This window comes from Ascochyta rabiei, chromosome 2 (assembly GCF_004011695.2).
Source record: "Ascochyta rabiei chromosome 2, complete sequence".
NCBI classification, from domain to species: Eukaryota; Fungi; Ascomycota; class Dothideomycetes; order Pleosporales; family Didymellaceae; genus Ascochyta; species Ascochyta rabiei.
The window spans coordinates 2489722-2506165 of NC_082406.1; the positions used below are offsets into that span (position 1 = coordinate 2489722).

Here is a 16444-nt window from a genome sequence, read left to right on the forward strand (position 1 = left end):
AAGCGACCATCCTTGACACTGCCTGAAGGGATGGTGTTGAAAGGGACGACATACGAAGCTAGAGAAGGTACTCAATTACCTGAACGGCTTTTGGTGGGCACACACCATAAGTACCAGCCAAATAGCAGTGCGTCTTACTCCTAAGAAGTGCGATGACAGCCTCTGCAAAGCTGGACCAACAGCAATCTGTTTGGGCGGAGCAGAAAGCGGAAGATGCGCCGCGCCACCCCACTTCTGTTAGCAGCTTCTACAAGAAACATCCTGACTGATTCTGCTCATCTTCGCCGTACGGGCTCTGGAAGGTTCAGATCAGGGTGTCTTTTACGCTGATGCTTCAAACGAGCATCAGATCGTTGGAAGACCCTATCACATCCGCGGCCTTGACAGGGATATGGTGTTTTGTTGTGTACAGTTCTTATGTGCCGAGCAAGATTTCCTTGTCGAAAGTTACCGATAAACAATCTTCGGCACCCACTCTCAGCACACGTCAAACGCCTCACATCGAAGTCGGACGTTGTGGTCGTTGTCGGGGACGGCGGTCCATCGGAGACAGACAGCCTGTGGCTTCTGTGATTTGGTTGTCTGGAAGCTACTTAGTACACATACATTTGGGACGATGGAGTGACAAACCTGCACAAACTACTGGGTTGCGATTCCCGCTCATCGAATCCGGTTGAGACTCCGTTGAACATGGCGGTGGAAAAGCCTCTGGTCGGAAACATGGGTTGTTCGAAGTGTGTGTGTTGGTTTGACAATACGCCTGCAGTATTTGTGCTACTTGGTCGACTCACTGTCATACCACCTACCAGTCCAAGAGACAACCTCTCATACATAGATGGGATTTGACTATTGGCAGAGTTTGGATGGCCGGCATGATCGCTGGAGTACACGCCAGGTGATGTCTCGATAAATCGTGTTTCAACTCCACCGAATGGGTTGCCATCAGGTGTATACATGTGGAGAGGAAACGACCGCTCCATTGTAAAAGATCCCGACAGCAAGGGCGAAGACACCCCATCGTGTGGCCTAGCTATTTCCGAAGCAGAAGCCTGTAGTCTCAAGCCCGCGAGATCACAGTCCATCTGACTAGGGTATTGAGAAGGGTCAGCATATGCAGCATGGGTCGAATGTTCCCGTTGGATATCATCATGCTCGTAGTTGGTATCGATGCTGGTCCCCTCTGTTGGATCGGGTGTTGCGATGTAACCCGAAGATGAGTCTGTGAGGTATCCTTGGTGTTGTCTAGCTGGCTGACATGTGCCGAGGCTATCGTCGTACACTTCAACCCTAATATCTGGCTTGACAATCCTTGCCGCTTCACGGGCTACCGAAACTGTAGGGACAGCTTCGGAAGTCTCGACTGGTCCCTCATATGGCGGTGACACCACAGATTCAAAACCAGCTCCAATATGTCTTGACCACAAGAAACCGCTGGTGTCATAATACCCGTAGCTGGAGTCTGAGTATTGGAATGCAGTATTGTCCGTAGACGCCGTGTCCATGTTGAGATTCGAAGCAGCAACCATATTGGGGATGTCATCAATACTTGTTCGGTCCTCGAGGTTTCTATTGACTTCCGAGTCGAAGAAAAATGAATCAGCGCCTTCGAAGAGCGGGCCATCGTAAAGTTCGTGGTAGTCGCCGTGCGTCATGGTGTACTCGCGCATTCAAAGCAGTACAGCCGACAGACAAAAAGGCCTTAGCAAGAGGTATGCCGCCTGCAACTTCAGCTGCTTGAAAGCGAGACAGATGTGGTGTAGCTCGGAAGGTAAACTCAGAGTGTTGTTCATCACGAGCTCTCTTTTTCCAGTAACTTGGCGTCGACGATGAACAAGTTCCGTCTCACCGATCGAGTGTAGTTGCAAAGATGCGAGTCGACGATTAGATACGCCAACGATGAACTTGTTCGGTGCTTTCACTCGGAAGAGTCTTGCAGCAAGAGAGAAGGGGGTTGTGGTCACGGCTGGGGGTGACAGGCTGGTGACTTGGTAGTGTAGCTTTGGTCTGATCAGAGGCTGCGAGCAGCGAACACGAGCGTTTCGACTATCCGGTAAACGATGCCAGAGCAAGCGACGCAGGTACTGTCACTCTCTTTAGGCAGACTGCTTGTGCAAGGTCAGCCAAGACAGCCTACGCTCTTCCAAAGCTACGTTGACATACGAAACCCACCGTTGTTGCCCGTACAGGCGAGGAGATAAGTGTGCCTCTTAGCCTCACTCTGGTGTATGGGCGGCTCAGGCGGTAGGTTTGTCTTCGACCGGTCGACGGGAGGGCTGCTTATGCGGATAGGTGTATGCGAGAATGGGCAGCTGACGAGTGTCCAGAAGGTACTGTTCTGGTCCCGGAGCCTGTTCCAACTATGTCGCGTCAACTGATGTGAACAAGATCAGAGATGATGAGATGGATCGAAGGCGGCATTGCAAAACGAGAGGTGTGTTGCGGCAGGACGACGTTATGATGCTAACCTTTGTCCTCCTTCAAGGCCACTGGAAGACCATCGTTAGGCCCACCTTGGTATGAACAACACATCATATTGGACCGAGGTGTCACGAGAGTTCAATCATACCTAACGTGGAATATACACCAGGCACAATTGGGTGTTTGCACAGCATGCTGCTTGGGGCTATGCTGCGCCTTGCGACTGCCCACGGTGCCCCTCCTGTACAACAAGGAAGCTCTTCGGTTTCCCGTGAAACTGGGGACCCTCGTCCATTTCGATAGACCCTGGCACGATCTGTGTTCAAGGAGGCCTTAAAAGGAGTAGAGCGGAAGTCTGAAGCGTTTCGAACCAGCTGAAGATAGTTCAGGACATCTGTGTACTGCAGGGACTAACACGGAGCAATGCTGGGTCTGCTGGTGCTGATTGAGGGCCACTTCGACATTCACAACATGGCACGAAGTTGGGATCAGGAGTAGAGACAGATCCCTGAATGGAGCCACATGAGATACACTTGACAATTCCAAGAACAAGCTTGGACTTTCGTAGAGATTGCCGTTCGCGCCTCGCGCCGCACGGGTGGGTGCGTCAATTGGTACAGAAGCGCCACACACATCTACATCCTTTTGGCATGCATGCGCGATGTACGCTGGCTGGTGGATTGGTTCCTGCGAAAAGTTTGGGATACGTAATGTAGATTATTCGAATCCATCTGCGTGCGACTTAGGCATGTTACGGCTGTGTTGGGAATCAAGCGCCTATACAAAGTGGCTCTGATCGACAATCGTAATGTTCTCCGCTGACAGCAGACAGACGGTGGTAAATCCAAGTACAGATATGACGGACGCTCGTCCCATTTCGTCAGCCTCCATTAGCACGGAGAGGAGCACGTAACACGCCGCAAGCTCGGACCTGTTAAGACACCAACCGCCAGGCCTGTCATGTTAGTTCTGCTCCTGCAGGAGCCCAGCGTTGCGCGAATGGTTCGTAGGATCTTCACACGAGCTAGGTACTCGATGCGCTGTAACAGTGATTGCAGGAATTAGGGAACAATTCTACTGCAAGTGAGGGAGTGGACTAAGATCTGCAGTTACATTCGGCGTAGCCCAAGCTGAGCAGCCCACAAAATGCAGGGTTCAGCGTGCCAATATGCAGCTAAATCGACCTCTGTGGGGGATGATGGCATGATATGCCAGCCAATGTTGATTGCGCAAGATACGAGCACAGCGGACATAAGCGAGAACGGCGACTGCGCGCGATGCATGAACCACTCTTCCAAGCACGTGAGAAAAGCCTGAACAGCGAACCATTCCCACTGTGAGCAATACGAGACCTTGCAATCGTATTTCTAGAATACAGTGGAGCTAGTTTTACTCTATCCGAGCATGCTTGAACAGCCAGGATTCTGAGATATGGCTCGAAGATAAGTGTGCGCTCTAGCCGCCAACCGAGCCGAGTGAGCCCGACTCATCGTTCACTGCCAGGGATGGCCCCTGCTTATGTTTCCTACAATGTGCGTACGCGGGTACGGCATACTGCTCGCTGTTCATGACACAATTTGTTGGCCTGGGTGCCCTCCACCCGCGGCTGGCTACAGGCTTAGAGTAATTGCGGACCAGCCGCTATTTTGTGTTGGATGGCCATCTCAATGAGCAACCATCATGCGCTTAGCACTGCAGCTGTCAGGCCATGCCGTGACTTTTCGAGGCTTCGAGGCTTGTCGATAGCACAGGCATCATATTGACCAAGACTCGCCTACAATCGAGAAATTTTGATGTTCGATCGATTGACAGTAACCCTGTCAGCTGAACTTATTTTTGCTAGGGTCCGACAGATAGCGAGGTAGCAACACTCTAGCAGCACAGCACTACCCGTGGCGCCCTCAGGTCACAGATTTGTACCTGGTGTCGTACATCTTCTCCGCCTTTACACATTTCTGACGGCTGCTAGTGAGGCGAAGCAGCCGTTCGGCGACGATCTCTTGGAATGAATTGCAGCCAACATCCTTGTAGTTTACTAACAGATGTCTAGAAGCGGGCGGTAAAGCTTTGAATCATCTGAAACTGCCCAAGTCGCGCTGGCAGCTGACCTGGAAATAAGATGTCGACCACAGCTTTTGGTTGGTAGATAACATCAGAGCCGCATTCTTGCCCATGCTCGTATGCGCCAATTGCATCAGTATTGGTATGGGTCATCATATAGCTCTATGATCAGCATCTCTCGTCCTTCACCGGCTTTTGACTACATCGGTCATCCAAGGAATCTCCTTCGATGACTAGCTGCTGGCACTATGATCCAGCTTCTCTCAATCTCTACCCCTGGATGCAGATCATCGAAGCGATCCCAGGCCTGCGGCCACGTCAACGACATGTTGGTCTATTTTGCATTATGTGACAAGAATGCCGCGTATCGACCGTGCCTGCTGAGCCAATCGTCCCGAAGCTACGTCTTTTGCGAGTGCAGGCTGTCATTTGCGCATTGTGCTGTGCGGGAAAACTTGCCCGGATGACTAGTACTGCGTGTTGCAGTGCCATTATTACACACCATCAGGCGAGCAGCTCACAGGCATAGCGTCCGCATATGTAAATGAGCCAGGGCAGATCCTAGGCTAACTAGCCAAAACTCTGTTTCAGTTGCAGAAACCCAGCCCTTCTCTCCGCATATCATGCAGCAGAGCCGCACTTTCGCGTAGCACGATTCCAGACATGTACGTCATGGATCATGCCGCTGTCTGATTTGTATCTCCGTGCAGGCTAAGCCCCCGCTCATCTCTATATCCAAGACGCGATAACCAGGGTACTGGGTCCAACTCTAGGGTGGCGGGCACACATTTCCTACACCAGTTTCGCCAGTAAGGCGGATACACAAATCGTTAGGTCAGGGAAATTTTCGTATTGCTATGTGGGCAGCAGGCGATGCGGTCCGCGGCTGTTCCTTGTCACTGAAGGGCAATTGCAATAGAAGCGGGGCTGTTGCCCTTTGTGCCCTTTGTGCCCCAGTTCACACGTGGAGCCAACCACACAGCGCGTCTGTCGGTTTACACGAGGAGCTTAATCACACCCCACATCGGAGTCTCGGATCGTTAGAGGGGGTGGGAGTCCGGGGATTGCGCCGCGTTTGCCGAACGCTACATAGTGCATCTTCGCCACTCGTACGGATTCGAGATGGCTGCCTGGAGCTAGTGCACTGATCTCCTTGTGGTGCATCACGATAGTGCAAGGGGTAAGAGGCAGGTACAGTCTCGTACAGAAGTGCCATCATCTGGTAGGCCAGATAAATAAACGCCAGCATATATATACTTCAACTCCAAGGCCAGCTGTTCTTGAGATATTGGGCGGCTATTTGAATCGTGGGAAAGTGTCTGTTCAAACGATGTATGTGCAGTGTGTTGCCTAGAAACTCTTTGTATGCCAATTTGGCTGGGTATCATATTATATATGTAATCGCAAAGGACAAAAGCAGGAGTCGAAGGAATTCCCAAGCCTCTACTTTCTCCTCTTGTTCGGCCTCGCGTCCTCTTGACGATGCTTCTTCCAGCTGTGCTTTCGCAACGCGTCGGCACGATTGTACGTCTTGAGGCATGTCTTGCACACATGGATCACTTTCTCGAACATTGATTCATGCGTTTGTCGAACATGCCTTTTTAGATTACCAGGCCCGAATTTGCCCGTAAAGACTTTTTCGCAACGCTGGCAAGGCGCTGGTGGGAACCGTTTTGGTAAATTTTGACAGAGTTGATGGTCAGGGACTACTGGGCTGTAGTCTGGTGGCGCATCATTATATGCGTGACGAGGCTGCGGGACCATGGGTTGTAAGTGGGTTGTGGATAGTTGACTTCGTGTCTCGTCATGGTTCGGAGTGTACGAAAAAGAGCCATACTGTCTGGAGTCCATAGCTGCGTTTCGTTGTGGTTCTTGCTTTAGAGCTACTAGAAACGAGTGGTCGTGAAGATGCGAGTGCGAGTTCCCTGTGCTTTTCCATGAACTAGTCCCAGCAGTCATTACATTAGCCATGCTTTGGTCGTAGCTCACAGGCAAGTAGTCCTGCGAGTATGTCGGCGGTAGTTGGCCATCTTGTGCCTGCGTCCATGCATGAAAAGAAGAATGACCAGACGATGGGTGAGCTGACAGTGGTGTTGTGCTGTTTGAGGGGCCATAAGAACTGATGGTTGAAGGCGTTGCCGGAGGATGCTGTGTGTATTGTTCCCAAGATCCATAATGAGCAAAGATGTGTGCTTGCTTGGGGTTCGTGCAAGGCGATATCGTGTCCAGAAACTTCTGCGAGTCTTGATTTTGATTTGGAACGCCGTTTGTGTTTAGCACCGGTGTAATGGGAGAAATTGGTGATGGTGTCACCGAGCAAAGATCCGACATCAATCTCGGTACACAGTGCTGTGATTTTGGGACTTCCAGACGCGGAAGTTGTGGCAAGTTCGTGACCGGTATAGGGGCCGGCTTGCGCATTGTTGCGTTTTGATTCGACGTGAAATAATCTTGAAGATGATATGGAGCCATTTGAGCGAACCGCGTACTTTTGGAACAGCACTGTATATCCTGCCTTTGCACATCCTCGAGCTCGAAGATTCCGTCAGGAGGGAATGACCCAGGCATCTCCTGAAAGGAAGTAGAGCCTTCAATTGGTGGTCCTCCTGCGGGTAGTTCGGATGCTCCGTGTCCGTACTGGTAAGCATACGCATCATATTGGGTGTCTGAGTACATTCTGGAGATACGGAGGAAAAAGCGACCGATTTGTCCGTGGATGCTTTTTCGACGGGGAAGCTGTGCGTAGCGATGTACGCTCGTGTCAAAAGTTCTAAAAGAATTTGTCGTGTCCCTTGAGAACGAGAGAGACGTGTCTTCAGATCGATCGGCGTTGTCTTTGATTGAGGTGTTCGAAACGAATGTGTGGGCACTCTTTCTGTCGAGCTTATCGTGTTTACTCGATACTATTCTACTGGATGTTAGTAGCCGTCCTTACACCAACTCCAAGCAGAGAAGGTGTACGAACTCACTCAATGGTCCATCGATTGCGTGATTCGATCGAAAGTCGCATGTTGTCACTCGTTGGGAATCAATTGGAAGATATCTGATGCTGGATAGGAGCGAAAGTGCGGGACTTTTATCGCAGCAACCCCACGATAACACGCAAGGCGCGTCACATTTGTGGTAAGGTGTGCTTGTCATCAAGGAACCTGTGGATCATACTGCAGGAATGCAACTTGAAACTGCTGAGGACAGCCCTCGAGAGCGCTACAAAGTGCTAGCATGCAGCGGACGATGTCGGACCATGTTCTATCGTGATTCCAGCTGCATGAAACTCCACTGTCGAAAAAGGCAAACATTTTTTGTGTACGTCGATTGGTTAAAAGATCTCTTGAGTGACTACGCGTCATATTGATGGTTCGAGATGTGCCTGGCAGGAGATACGGTTGCCTTCTTCTCGACACCCTAAATCTCAAAACTTGGCGTCGTCCATCGCTGCTGCGCAGCATGATTGGTGAAGATTCCTCGCAACCGCTACCACCCTAGGTCGAGTGATTGACTGGGTTTGCCAATGTTTTCGGAGAACTAAGGGCATACGTGGTAAGGCACACTCCAGCTGTGTAAGCACCTGGAGAGCCAAGCAGTCACATGTAGTGTTCCGAACAGGCAATCAGAGTGACGGTCTCTCACCGGCGTCAACATGAGAGAACTTTGCTTCCCATCGTGTTGCCGAAACCTGAGTTGGTGACCGATGCCGATTAGACTCTGAAGGCAATCTTCCAAGGGCGCGGCTGATAGCTTGGCAGGCATCAGTGAGGCCGACAACTAGAGAGGGCGCTCGGAAGACCGCGATTGCGTAGAGCTGAAATGTTCTCTATACAGTTCCAGGGGGCTGTACTTCGTGTTCGAATGCTAGTTGTGGGAAGAAAAGGGCGATGAGCAGTAGCGAGTGGCAGGCGATTCGCAAGACATTTCTCCAACCTGCAATAACATGGGTTTGTCAACATGAGGTAGCGGATGTAGGTACGTCGGAACTTCTCATTGATTTCAACGGAGGCATGAGTATATGATATGCCCTTTGGAGCTTCTCACGTTCTATTTTCGGCTTCTCATGAACCAAACTCTGGATGTTGCCAGAATAGCAACATGAAGGTTTAGCATAAGCATCCATCATCTGAGAACCAAATCAGCATGAAGGACAAGGCTTACTCAAGGCAGACAGGAAAGTCTAGGCTGAGCTAGTGGTCCGTCGTAGTTTGATCAACTGCGCTTGATGTCGAGTGACTGGATCGGTGTGTCCGAGATCTCGCACATTCTTCCATATCAGATTAGTGCAGTGGAGGACTGTACTTCAGGCTACGATGAGCTAAAGCGCCAAATTAAAAGAAGGACTCATGAGAGCCAGCTCCTTAGGACTTGACACTAACTCTAGCCGCCTGTTATCCTCCAGGACCGGTGAATGAGAGTGGCAGTCGCCGCGTGTATGGACGTGTCCGCTACATCTTCCGATGCAGTGCCCCCGCTCCAGCTCCAATTCCAATGAATGTTCCAGGACTTGTAACAGCGAGGCGATGATTCGCAAAAGCCGTAGTGCAATTACTGTGTACAGGAGCGAGAGGTCGTTGAAAGACGGAGATCCGTGCTCTCCGCTTGCTCCACCGTGCCCCACATCCCACCCCGCCATGTTTGGCTCTGACAGCTCTACCATAAACACGCCGATGCCTCTACAGCATCACTGCACGCGTACAACAACCTGCTTTACAACTATGCCTGCAGCACCAGCATCATAACCAGAGCACTCCCACTAACCCAACCCACCATTACATCACCACCCACCATCACACATGCAATGAGTCAATCGCAGCCTAACACCCTCAACATCAGTCTCCCATCTTGGCAAACACGCAATGCAATGCCGCGCCCCTTTGGCCCCTAACCCGGAAGAAGCCCTCCTCCCTCCAAATCGGAAATAATGAGGCTCTGCAACCCAGGCAGGGCGTCACGCGTCGCCCTCCCCCGGCTGCCCCAACACCAATACCACGACAGCAAGAGCCGCATCCCGGCGCGGCCTCAATCTCGTACCGCACGACGTGACATGGGGTAGCGGAGTCCTCTAGAAAGGACTGGGTATCGTGATTCCAATTCACCATCACACGCGCGGTGATTCGTGTTCCGCGAGTCCTTCGAACCGCGCGTCGAGGACTAGTAGAGGCGAGAGAGAGCGTGCTGAGTTCCGGTGAGAGGGATCTGCGTCAGCATTTGCAGAGCCGCGCTGGCAGATTTTGGGGGTTTACGATACCCCGCGGATCTTGTGTGTGGAACGGATGGTTTCCTGGTCACTTTGACTTGAGCTATCATGGAGTGAATAACGCGTTAGGGTTTACTTGTGGAACTCAACGTTTAGATTGTGCAAGGAAGATTCCATTACCATGCGCCAAAGCAACACCATTCACCGTTGACAATGCGTAGTGAGGAGAAGAATCAAGAATAAAAGTGATGCACACCAACCAGCTCAGTCTCAAGAACCCAGCTCGAGATCCGCTCACGGCAAACATGTCCGTAGAACCTCAGCCTCCCAATACCAGCCCCCAATATCATCAAGTCGGTGCCTGCACCACAATTTATGCACAGCACAGCCTTCCAACTAGCGCCCCAATTCGGCCCCCCACCCACCCATACATCCCTTCCTTACTCTTGGTGAAGTCATGACCAGTAATCGCTAAGTCCAGGTGTATATATAAGATACCTCCTTGTTGTCGTTGCTTGATAACTCCAGACGGCTTTCAAGCAACATTATGTCTTCACTTTCTGCGCTTTTCGTAGACGAACTTTTCAACACCATTCCAGGGTCCAGCTTGCGGGGTTTCCTCCTCCCATGTCTCCATAGCGCTCTTGAACTGTGCCAGGTTATCGAGGACTTCTAGTCTCGATTGTGTGAGTCGTTTTTTCTCGGCGTACATGGCGGTCGTGTGGGCTGAGTGCGATTCTTGAGGATGAGGGTGTTGTGGGTTGTAGGCGGATCTCATGGGAGGAGCGTGCGGCTTTGATGGTGTGTACTGGTTTCCAGACGCACCTGGGTGGTCAGACTGCTGTTGTTGCGGATGGTAAGGGACAGGTGCGCCTTGCGAATAGGCTACATCTCGCTCAACATTTGAACGGTATGTAGACTGTACATAGTCAGTTGACACCTCATAGAATAGCTGTGCATGCGCGTACTTGGTAAGAGGCCTGATCACTGCTTGACTTGTACTGTGCATTTTCGGGACGGTGACACGCTTCATTTGGATCATTCTGGCGGAACTGGGAGGTGTGTCCGTAGGGAGCCATGTCGCGCATGGAGCTTTGATATGTGTAGGTTGGGCAGATGACGCAATAAGTGACTTAGGCAGAGCGTCTGGACACACCAAACAGACCTTAGTAGGTACCGTAGGTGTAACTCACAGTACAGTAGAGAAGCAGTGTATCAAAGGCAGAGAGTTTTTGCCACAAATGACACAAAGATGCGTTGAAAGGCGGTCAACGACGAAGCGTGCATCAATGGAGGAACAAGTGCTACTTGTAGACGAGCGGGACTGGAGGAGGAATAAAGAACGTCAATATACCAAATTCGAGGCGCGCAGAATTTATATTAACTATATGAGGGACCCACGACACGATGTGTTGGTGTCACACAAGACTTGCGTACGTGCTCATCCTCAGTTTGCCCCTTAGGCGCTCAGGCCCTTCTTCATACGCAGCAGCATGCTTGCGAGGGCATGGAGGGCATACTAAAATTATCTAGAAATCAAAGTTCCCTGTATGCCTCCACCCGTGCGAGAAGAGGCAACTCACAGGTCTCTCGTGTCCTTTATATTGTAATAGAGATATGCATGACGCACGTCGGATCTACAGCTGCAAAGTAAGTAGTCAACTGTGGACATTAGAGGACACCTAAGTGAAAGGGCCAAAAGGAGTCCTGCAAAGGCCAAGGAAGGACAAGTGCTTGTGTGAGCGGCGTCCGGCGGTCGACTTGAAGGGTATTACGCGTTAGCGGACAGAGTGGGTCGAGGGGGCAAATCCTGAACTTGCTCAAATGGAGGCGCGAGACTCCATCAGAGCGGCTGTTGTACGACTGGATTCCAGGATGTGTGGATCTTGATTTGATAGTAGAGAATAGAACTTCAGGCATGGCGCGGGATCGTGCCTGAGGACAAGGATGTCGGCACATGACGCTTGCGCAGCACATACGCTTCCGATTTCGCCGTGAAAGCCACAATTGTAGGTACCGAAACGGACAAGCACCGGACATGTGAGAAGCTGATACATGCTTGGTGATCGCTCATATTGAACCCGAGAAAGAAGCTGTAGTGCTGGCAAGATATTTCATGTCCGTGGTAGCACGAGAGAGCAAGCAGGCACGAGGTGGCTGAGATAAAATATGCGCCATTGAAAGCATGCCCGTTGCAGCTCTGCCAGGGTGCGCCGGAACAAACAATCCCAGATAAACAGGGTACAGGGCCAAGTGTGCTCTGTGGCATTTTCCTGTTACTTTCGTGAATCGTACACTGATCTCTTAGCGGGGTTCCTCTCAATCTATGTCCGTTAGCACTGCATCAAAACCTACTAATTCTTGCACCTACAAAGTTGCGATCACCGTCTCTTGTCACCTTGATGCGGCCCTCGTATTTCCAACGTTCCATCTCCGACGCGCCGAGACTCGCATAATCAAGATTCGGCAATCCTCTCTCGTTCACGCGATCCAAAACGAAAGGAAAGATCTTTGAACCGTAGACAACTTCGTCCACGACGTCAGCCCAAACCCCTGCGAGGAGGCTGCATCTGCTGAACATGACCGAGACCAAGGTCTCCTTGTGTCGCTTGATCATGCCTGAGAACTCTTCCTCGTTTGCTAGCACTCCCTTGAGGCTCAGAGATTGTAATTTGGGCCATGTGTTCTGCAGCCCGAGACGAGCGAAAAGAGGCCGAGCACCAATTTCAGACTTCCAATGGGTAGGGTGGAGGTGCAGATGTTGTAGGCTCGTAGAGGTGTTCAGCAATTCAGCGAACTTGTCAAGCGTTTCACCAAACAGACGCTCGTTTGGCACGCGGAGCGCCATGTTCAATACGAGACTCTCAAGATGCTGAAACAGGAACTTTCCTGCTGCCATGTCGTTGCCGTCCGTGAGGTTGAAAATGTCGAGAGCAAACTCGGTACCAGAAGTTACGCTGAGGGCTTCCGTCCTGAACTCGCGGATTCCAGCGAATCGAGACATATACAGCGCAGCGACGAGCTGACGAAAAGGATGATCCGAGGATGTGTACCCAGCTGTGGGCAGGGCTGTAATGCCTCCTGGGATCAAGTCGCGCATTTCTTTGGCTTCAGCCGGAAGGTGACGAGGTTGCGGTGAGTACGTGATGCAGGAGACATTCGGTATCCATTCCAAGGCTTTAGAAATGGTATGCACAAGTACACCGTCACTCTTCATCTCTTCCTGCTCTTTGAAGAGCTGTTGATAACGTTTCCATCTATACACGAGTCAGTTCTCTTAGTACAGGAGGTGGGATGCGCGTTACCTACCGACTGTGCTTGTGCCATTGGAAGCCCTGCTCGAGGTCGGGAAACTTGGCAGCGTGTCTGTGGTAAAGCCTCTCATCCTTTGCGAGGATCTTGTCGTACACAGAACCGTCGAAAACGATTTCTCTGACGTGCTTCTGGAAAACGGGGAACAGGGAAATCTTTTGAAATGCGCCAAGCGATTGATATCGAGCTGTTGCAATGACGTATCGAAACAGGGTAGGCTCAGCGTGGTCTCTAAAGGCACAGCAGACCTTGCGAACAGCCTTGAGGCTGGAGCCTTGAAGATAGCTGAATATCTCGATCTGGATTTCAGCTGGCAACGATTTAAACGGCATCGCGACTTGATGCGTCCACGAGACCAACCGTCGTTTTGATGTTACTTTGCGTGTAAGATGTCAAGTAGGCAACTGCCAGGGCTGTTGGTTACTCGATGTGGGGAAGCGCAAGCGCGCTAGCCTGTTCGGCGTGAGCGCCAGTGTGAAGGTCAACTTTGCCAACGTCACCTGGCAAATGCGTAGACAAAATCAAAGTTCTATTACTGCTTTCTCAGCTTGTTTAGTGCCGCCATGACGCCATCGCTGACATTATCTTCTATTTGCTTCCGCTTTGCAGGCCTGGACGTGGTAGGCTCGGGCGCTTGGCTGATCTCTTGCAGAGCTTCTTCATCATCCTCAAACTCATTCGAAACTTCAGCAGGACGGTATTCAGACCGTCTGTCTGCATCTGTGTTGGCCTTTGAGGTTGCGGTAGCTTGCTGCATCGCAAGAGCTACCGGCACAGCATCCTCCAATCTCTGACGCGCCATTGCTTGAACATGCGGCTCTCCTGATGTTTGGCTTTCGCCTTCAGCCATGGAGTTGTCTCTGGAAGTGTTTGCCTGGGTGTTCTCCAGAGCAAGACCTCGCCTTGCAGCTTTCCTGACCCTGAAGGGTTCTTTCACTGCGTTGCACCAGCGCTGGACTTTTTTGTCTCCCCAGCCTGCGATCAAGCCAATCTCTTCTGGCCCAGCATTGATGGCAGTCCGAATGCTCCCAAAGTTGGAGACCAGACCAACAGCATCCGTCTTGTTGATGCCACGCGGGACAGTGATGAACTCGACCATGTTCTCAGAGTAGGTGGACGACTGCTTGGCACGGATGCTCGTTGGGGCAGCGTGCTCGAAAGTCTTGAAGAGCTCCAGGTAGCGACCTGCCTCTTGCGCGCTCCAGCACAGCATGATTGTGACGTTGTTGACCAGCGACGTCTTGGACAGCTCTCGCAGCGAGTCTTCGTGGTTCTCGACATCGACCATGGTCAGCACGATGCGCAGGTCGTACTGGCCCTTGAGATCGCGGATGCGGTTGTAGATGTACTCCGGGTGCAGGCGGTGGTACTTGAGCGACAGGAACAGCGCGCATGTTGTGGCACCCAGGACGTAATCGGCGGGGATGTCTGAGTATTCCCAGGCGGTCGACTTGACATTGTTTAAGATTGGGTTGCCCTTTTGGCGCGGCGAAACGAGGATGGAGCTGGGGCCGGCGCGCGACGGCAAGGACTGGGGCTTGGGCTGCTGGACCTTGGGGGCGGTGGGCGGTGCGGTGGGCGGTGCGGTGGTAGGGGCCGCAGAGGGACGCGTTGCGTGCGCCGCTGGTGTGCTGGCAGTGCGGGCGGCATCGCCAGGGCGAGTGCTCTTGTCATCCATACTGGCCGGGCGGCGCGGGCATTGGGCGCGCACGCACGTTGGGGCCCAGGACTGGCGGAGCGCTGGCAATTGCTCAGTGTTTGAGCTTGAAACCGTCGTGCTGGTCCACGCCACGCCGCGGCGCCTCAGCGCTCCAGACGCCAAGGCACGTGACTCAGCTTGGAGCAGGGTCGATGGCGGACGGCTCCCTTCGCCCTGCACACCACGTCCAGGTGCCTTCACCAGCCCAGCCCACGCCACCCCCTCGACCCGCCCGCGCCCTGCACGCCCTCCGACAAACTCAGCAGCCCCTCCGTCCGACGACACTCTTTGCATGCGCACCGTCTAGAGCGCCGCCCACCCTCACTTTCGCGGAGGATTCCGCGTGGAAGCGCCAAGGCCTCATTACGAGCAGCGCTCTCACCACACCACCACCCGCCGCACGCCCGCCGCCGAGTCTCCACCGCCGCCGCCCTCCTGCCTCTTCGCCTCACGGTCTTCATGTCGGATCACAACGCCAAACGCCAACGCTTGGACACTTCTGGAAGATACTCGCCGGCCTCCCCACCCTTTGACGTCGCTGCCAAGGCGAGCGGCCACACGACAAAGCCCAGCCAACCGCGCACGCCGACTTCACCTCCTTGCGCCTCGATGAATTCGCAGTTCAATGGCCGCTTTGCCGTGACTGCGACCTCGGCGTCTCCGGCCAAGACCCCGCCATCCTCTGCGACCATGGCCCAGTCGGCCTCGCAGCCGGCGACATCGGCCTCGATCCAACACCCCTTTCCCACGCCCGCGAGCACCACAGGCCATTCTTACTCCACCAACATGGATAGCGACGGCGATGCGGTGATGGGCGACGGCTCCGAACAGTCTGCACGAGGTCTGGGTCTGGGCATTCACACACACTCCAACCACAACCGGCAAGGGCAGGCCCTGTTCTCCGACAAGGGAGGCCTAAAGGCTGCGGAGGGAATTAGTGGAAGCCGGCTTTTTCTGAGCAGCGACGAGACCTACCAGCACTCGAGGCCGCATGGCTCGCAAAATCTTTTCCGGCTGTACGGCTTAGAAAGACTAGCTAAATCTGTGGCACGAGTGGACCCCCTGACGGGAGAGAAGATCAACAAACTGCGAAAGTCTTACGAGGGCCACATCAAGACCCTGCAGATTGCCGGCAAGCCCAAAGCGGTCAAGATGGACGATGTCTTCAGCGGTCCCCTGGGCCTGCCAGACGAGCATTGGGACGCAGTGAATACTGGAAAGGAGCCCTGGAGAAAGCTGAACACCGAGCAGACCGCTCTCGAGCCAGACTTCAGCAGTCTGCTCAACAGTGCTTTTGCCGGCATGGGCCCCGGTTCACTGCCGCCTTCGGACGCCTCAAAGTACAAGGCATACATTGGCACAGACGACGCCATCCGCGCAAAACCTGTCGCAGAGGCACCACCACACAGGGGCGCGCCATTCCCCTCATCGGCGCCAACGCCGAGCAGCCACCCCCTGCCACGACGGCCTGAGAGATCAGGTTCCAAACGCCAATACAACGAAGACTCATACCAGGGCTACAGCGAAGGCTATGGAGATGACTTTGCAGCAGACTCCACAGGCGGCGAGGACAACGCACGGGGGAACTTCAAGAGGCGAAAGACACAATTTGAGAGAGCCGCGCACTCGGTCGAGGTGGGCGGCGCGCGACGATGACACCAACATTCCACCTGATCTTTTTCGCACATTCCACATCATAGACCATTGGGCTTGGATCTTTCTCAGCAGGCGTACCTCGGGCGCCCTTTCCATTTTACCTTTCATGT

General features: G+C 52.9%; 6 protein-coding genes across 6 annotated transcripts, besides 3 other annotated features; 1 reads left to right on the forward strand and 5 right to left on the reverse strand.

Moving 5' to 3' along the window:
• Positions 1–593: 593 nt before the first annotated feature.
• EKO05_0001694 (uncharacterized protein) lies at positions 594–1652 on the reverse strand (the record flags this gene model as incomplete). The annotated part of the gene is made up of 1 exon (XM_038945038.2): positions 594–1652. The coding sequence occupies one exon, from the start codon at positions 1650–1652 to the stop codon at positions 594–596; it is 1059 nt and encodes a 352-aa protein (XP_038802447.2).
• A 4270-nt stretch (positions 1653–5922) lies between these two features.
• On the reverse strand, positions 5923–7489 carry EKO05_0001695 (uncharacterized protein; the record flags this gene model as incomplete). Its single annotated transcript, XM_059635734.1, has 2 exons — positions 5923–7387; positions 7449–7489. 2 exons carry the CDS (start codon positions 7487–7489, stop codon positions 5923–5925), a joined length of 1506 nt encoding a protein of 501 aa, XP_059491717.1.
• Positions 7490–10220: 2731 nt separating this feature from the next.
• EKO05_0001696 (uncharacterized protein) lies at positions 10221–10709 on the reverse strand (the record flags this gene model as incomplete). The annotated part of the gene is made up of 1 exon (XM_059635735.1): positions 10221–10709. One exon carries the CDS (start codon positions 10707–10709, stop codon positions 10221–10223), a length of 489 nt encoding a protein of 162 aa, XP_059491718.1.
• Positions 10710–11943: 1234 nt separating this feature from the next.
• On the reverse strand, positions 11944–13311 carry EKO05_0001697 (uncharacterized protein; the record flags this gene model as incomplete). Its single annotated transcript, XM_038937354.1, has 3 exons — positions 11944–11991; positions 12039–12924; positions 12977–13311. 3 exons carry the CDS (start codon positions 13309–13311, stop codon positions 11944–11946), a joined length of 1269 nt encoding a protein of 422 aa, XP_038802450.1.
• A 200-nt stretch (positions 13312–13511) lies between these two features.
• EKO05_0001698 (ssDNA endonuclease and repair protein rad10) lies at positions 13512–14657 on the reverse strand (the record flags this gene model as incomplete). The annotated part of the gene is made up of 1 exon (XM_038945039.1): positions 13512–14657. One exon carries the CDS (start codon positions 14655–14657, stop codon positions 13512–13514), a length of 1146 nt encoding a protein of 381 aa, XP_038802451.1.
• Positions 14537–14573: a tandem repeat.
• Positions 14574–14626: a tandem repeat.
• A 414-nt stretch (positions 14658–15071) lies between the features above and the next one.
• Positions 15072–15110: a tandem repeat.
• Positions 15111–15137: 27 nt separating this feature from the next.
• Positions 15138–16334, forward strand: EKO05_0001699 (uncharacterized protein; the record flags this gene model as incomplete). The annotated part of the gene is made up of 1 exon (XM_038945040.1): positions 15138–16334. The coding sequence occupies one exon, from the start codon at positions 15138–15140 to the stop codon at positions 16332–16334; it is 1197 nt and encodes a 398-aa protein (XP_038802452.1).
• Positions 16335–16444: the final 110 nt, after the last annotated feature.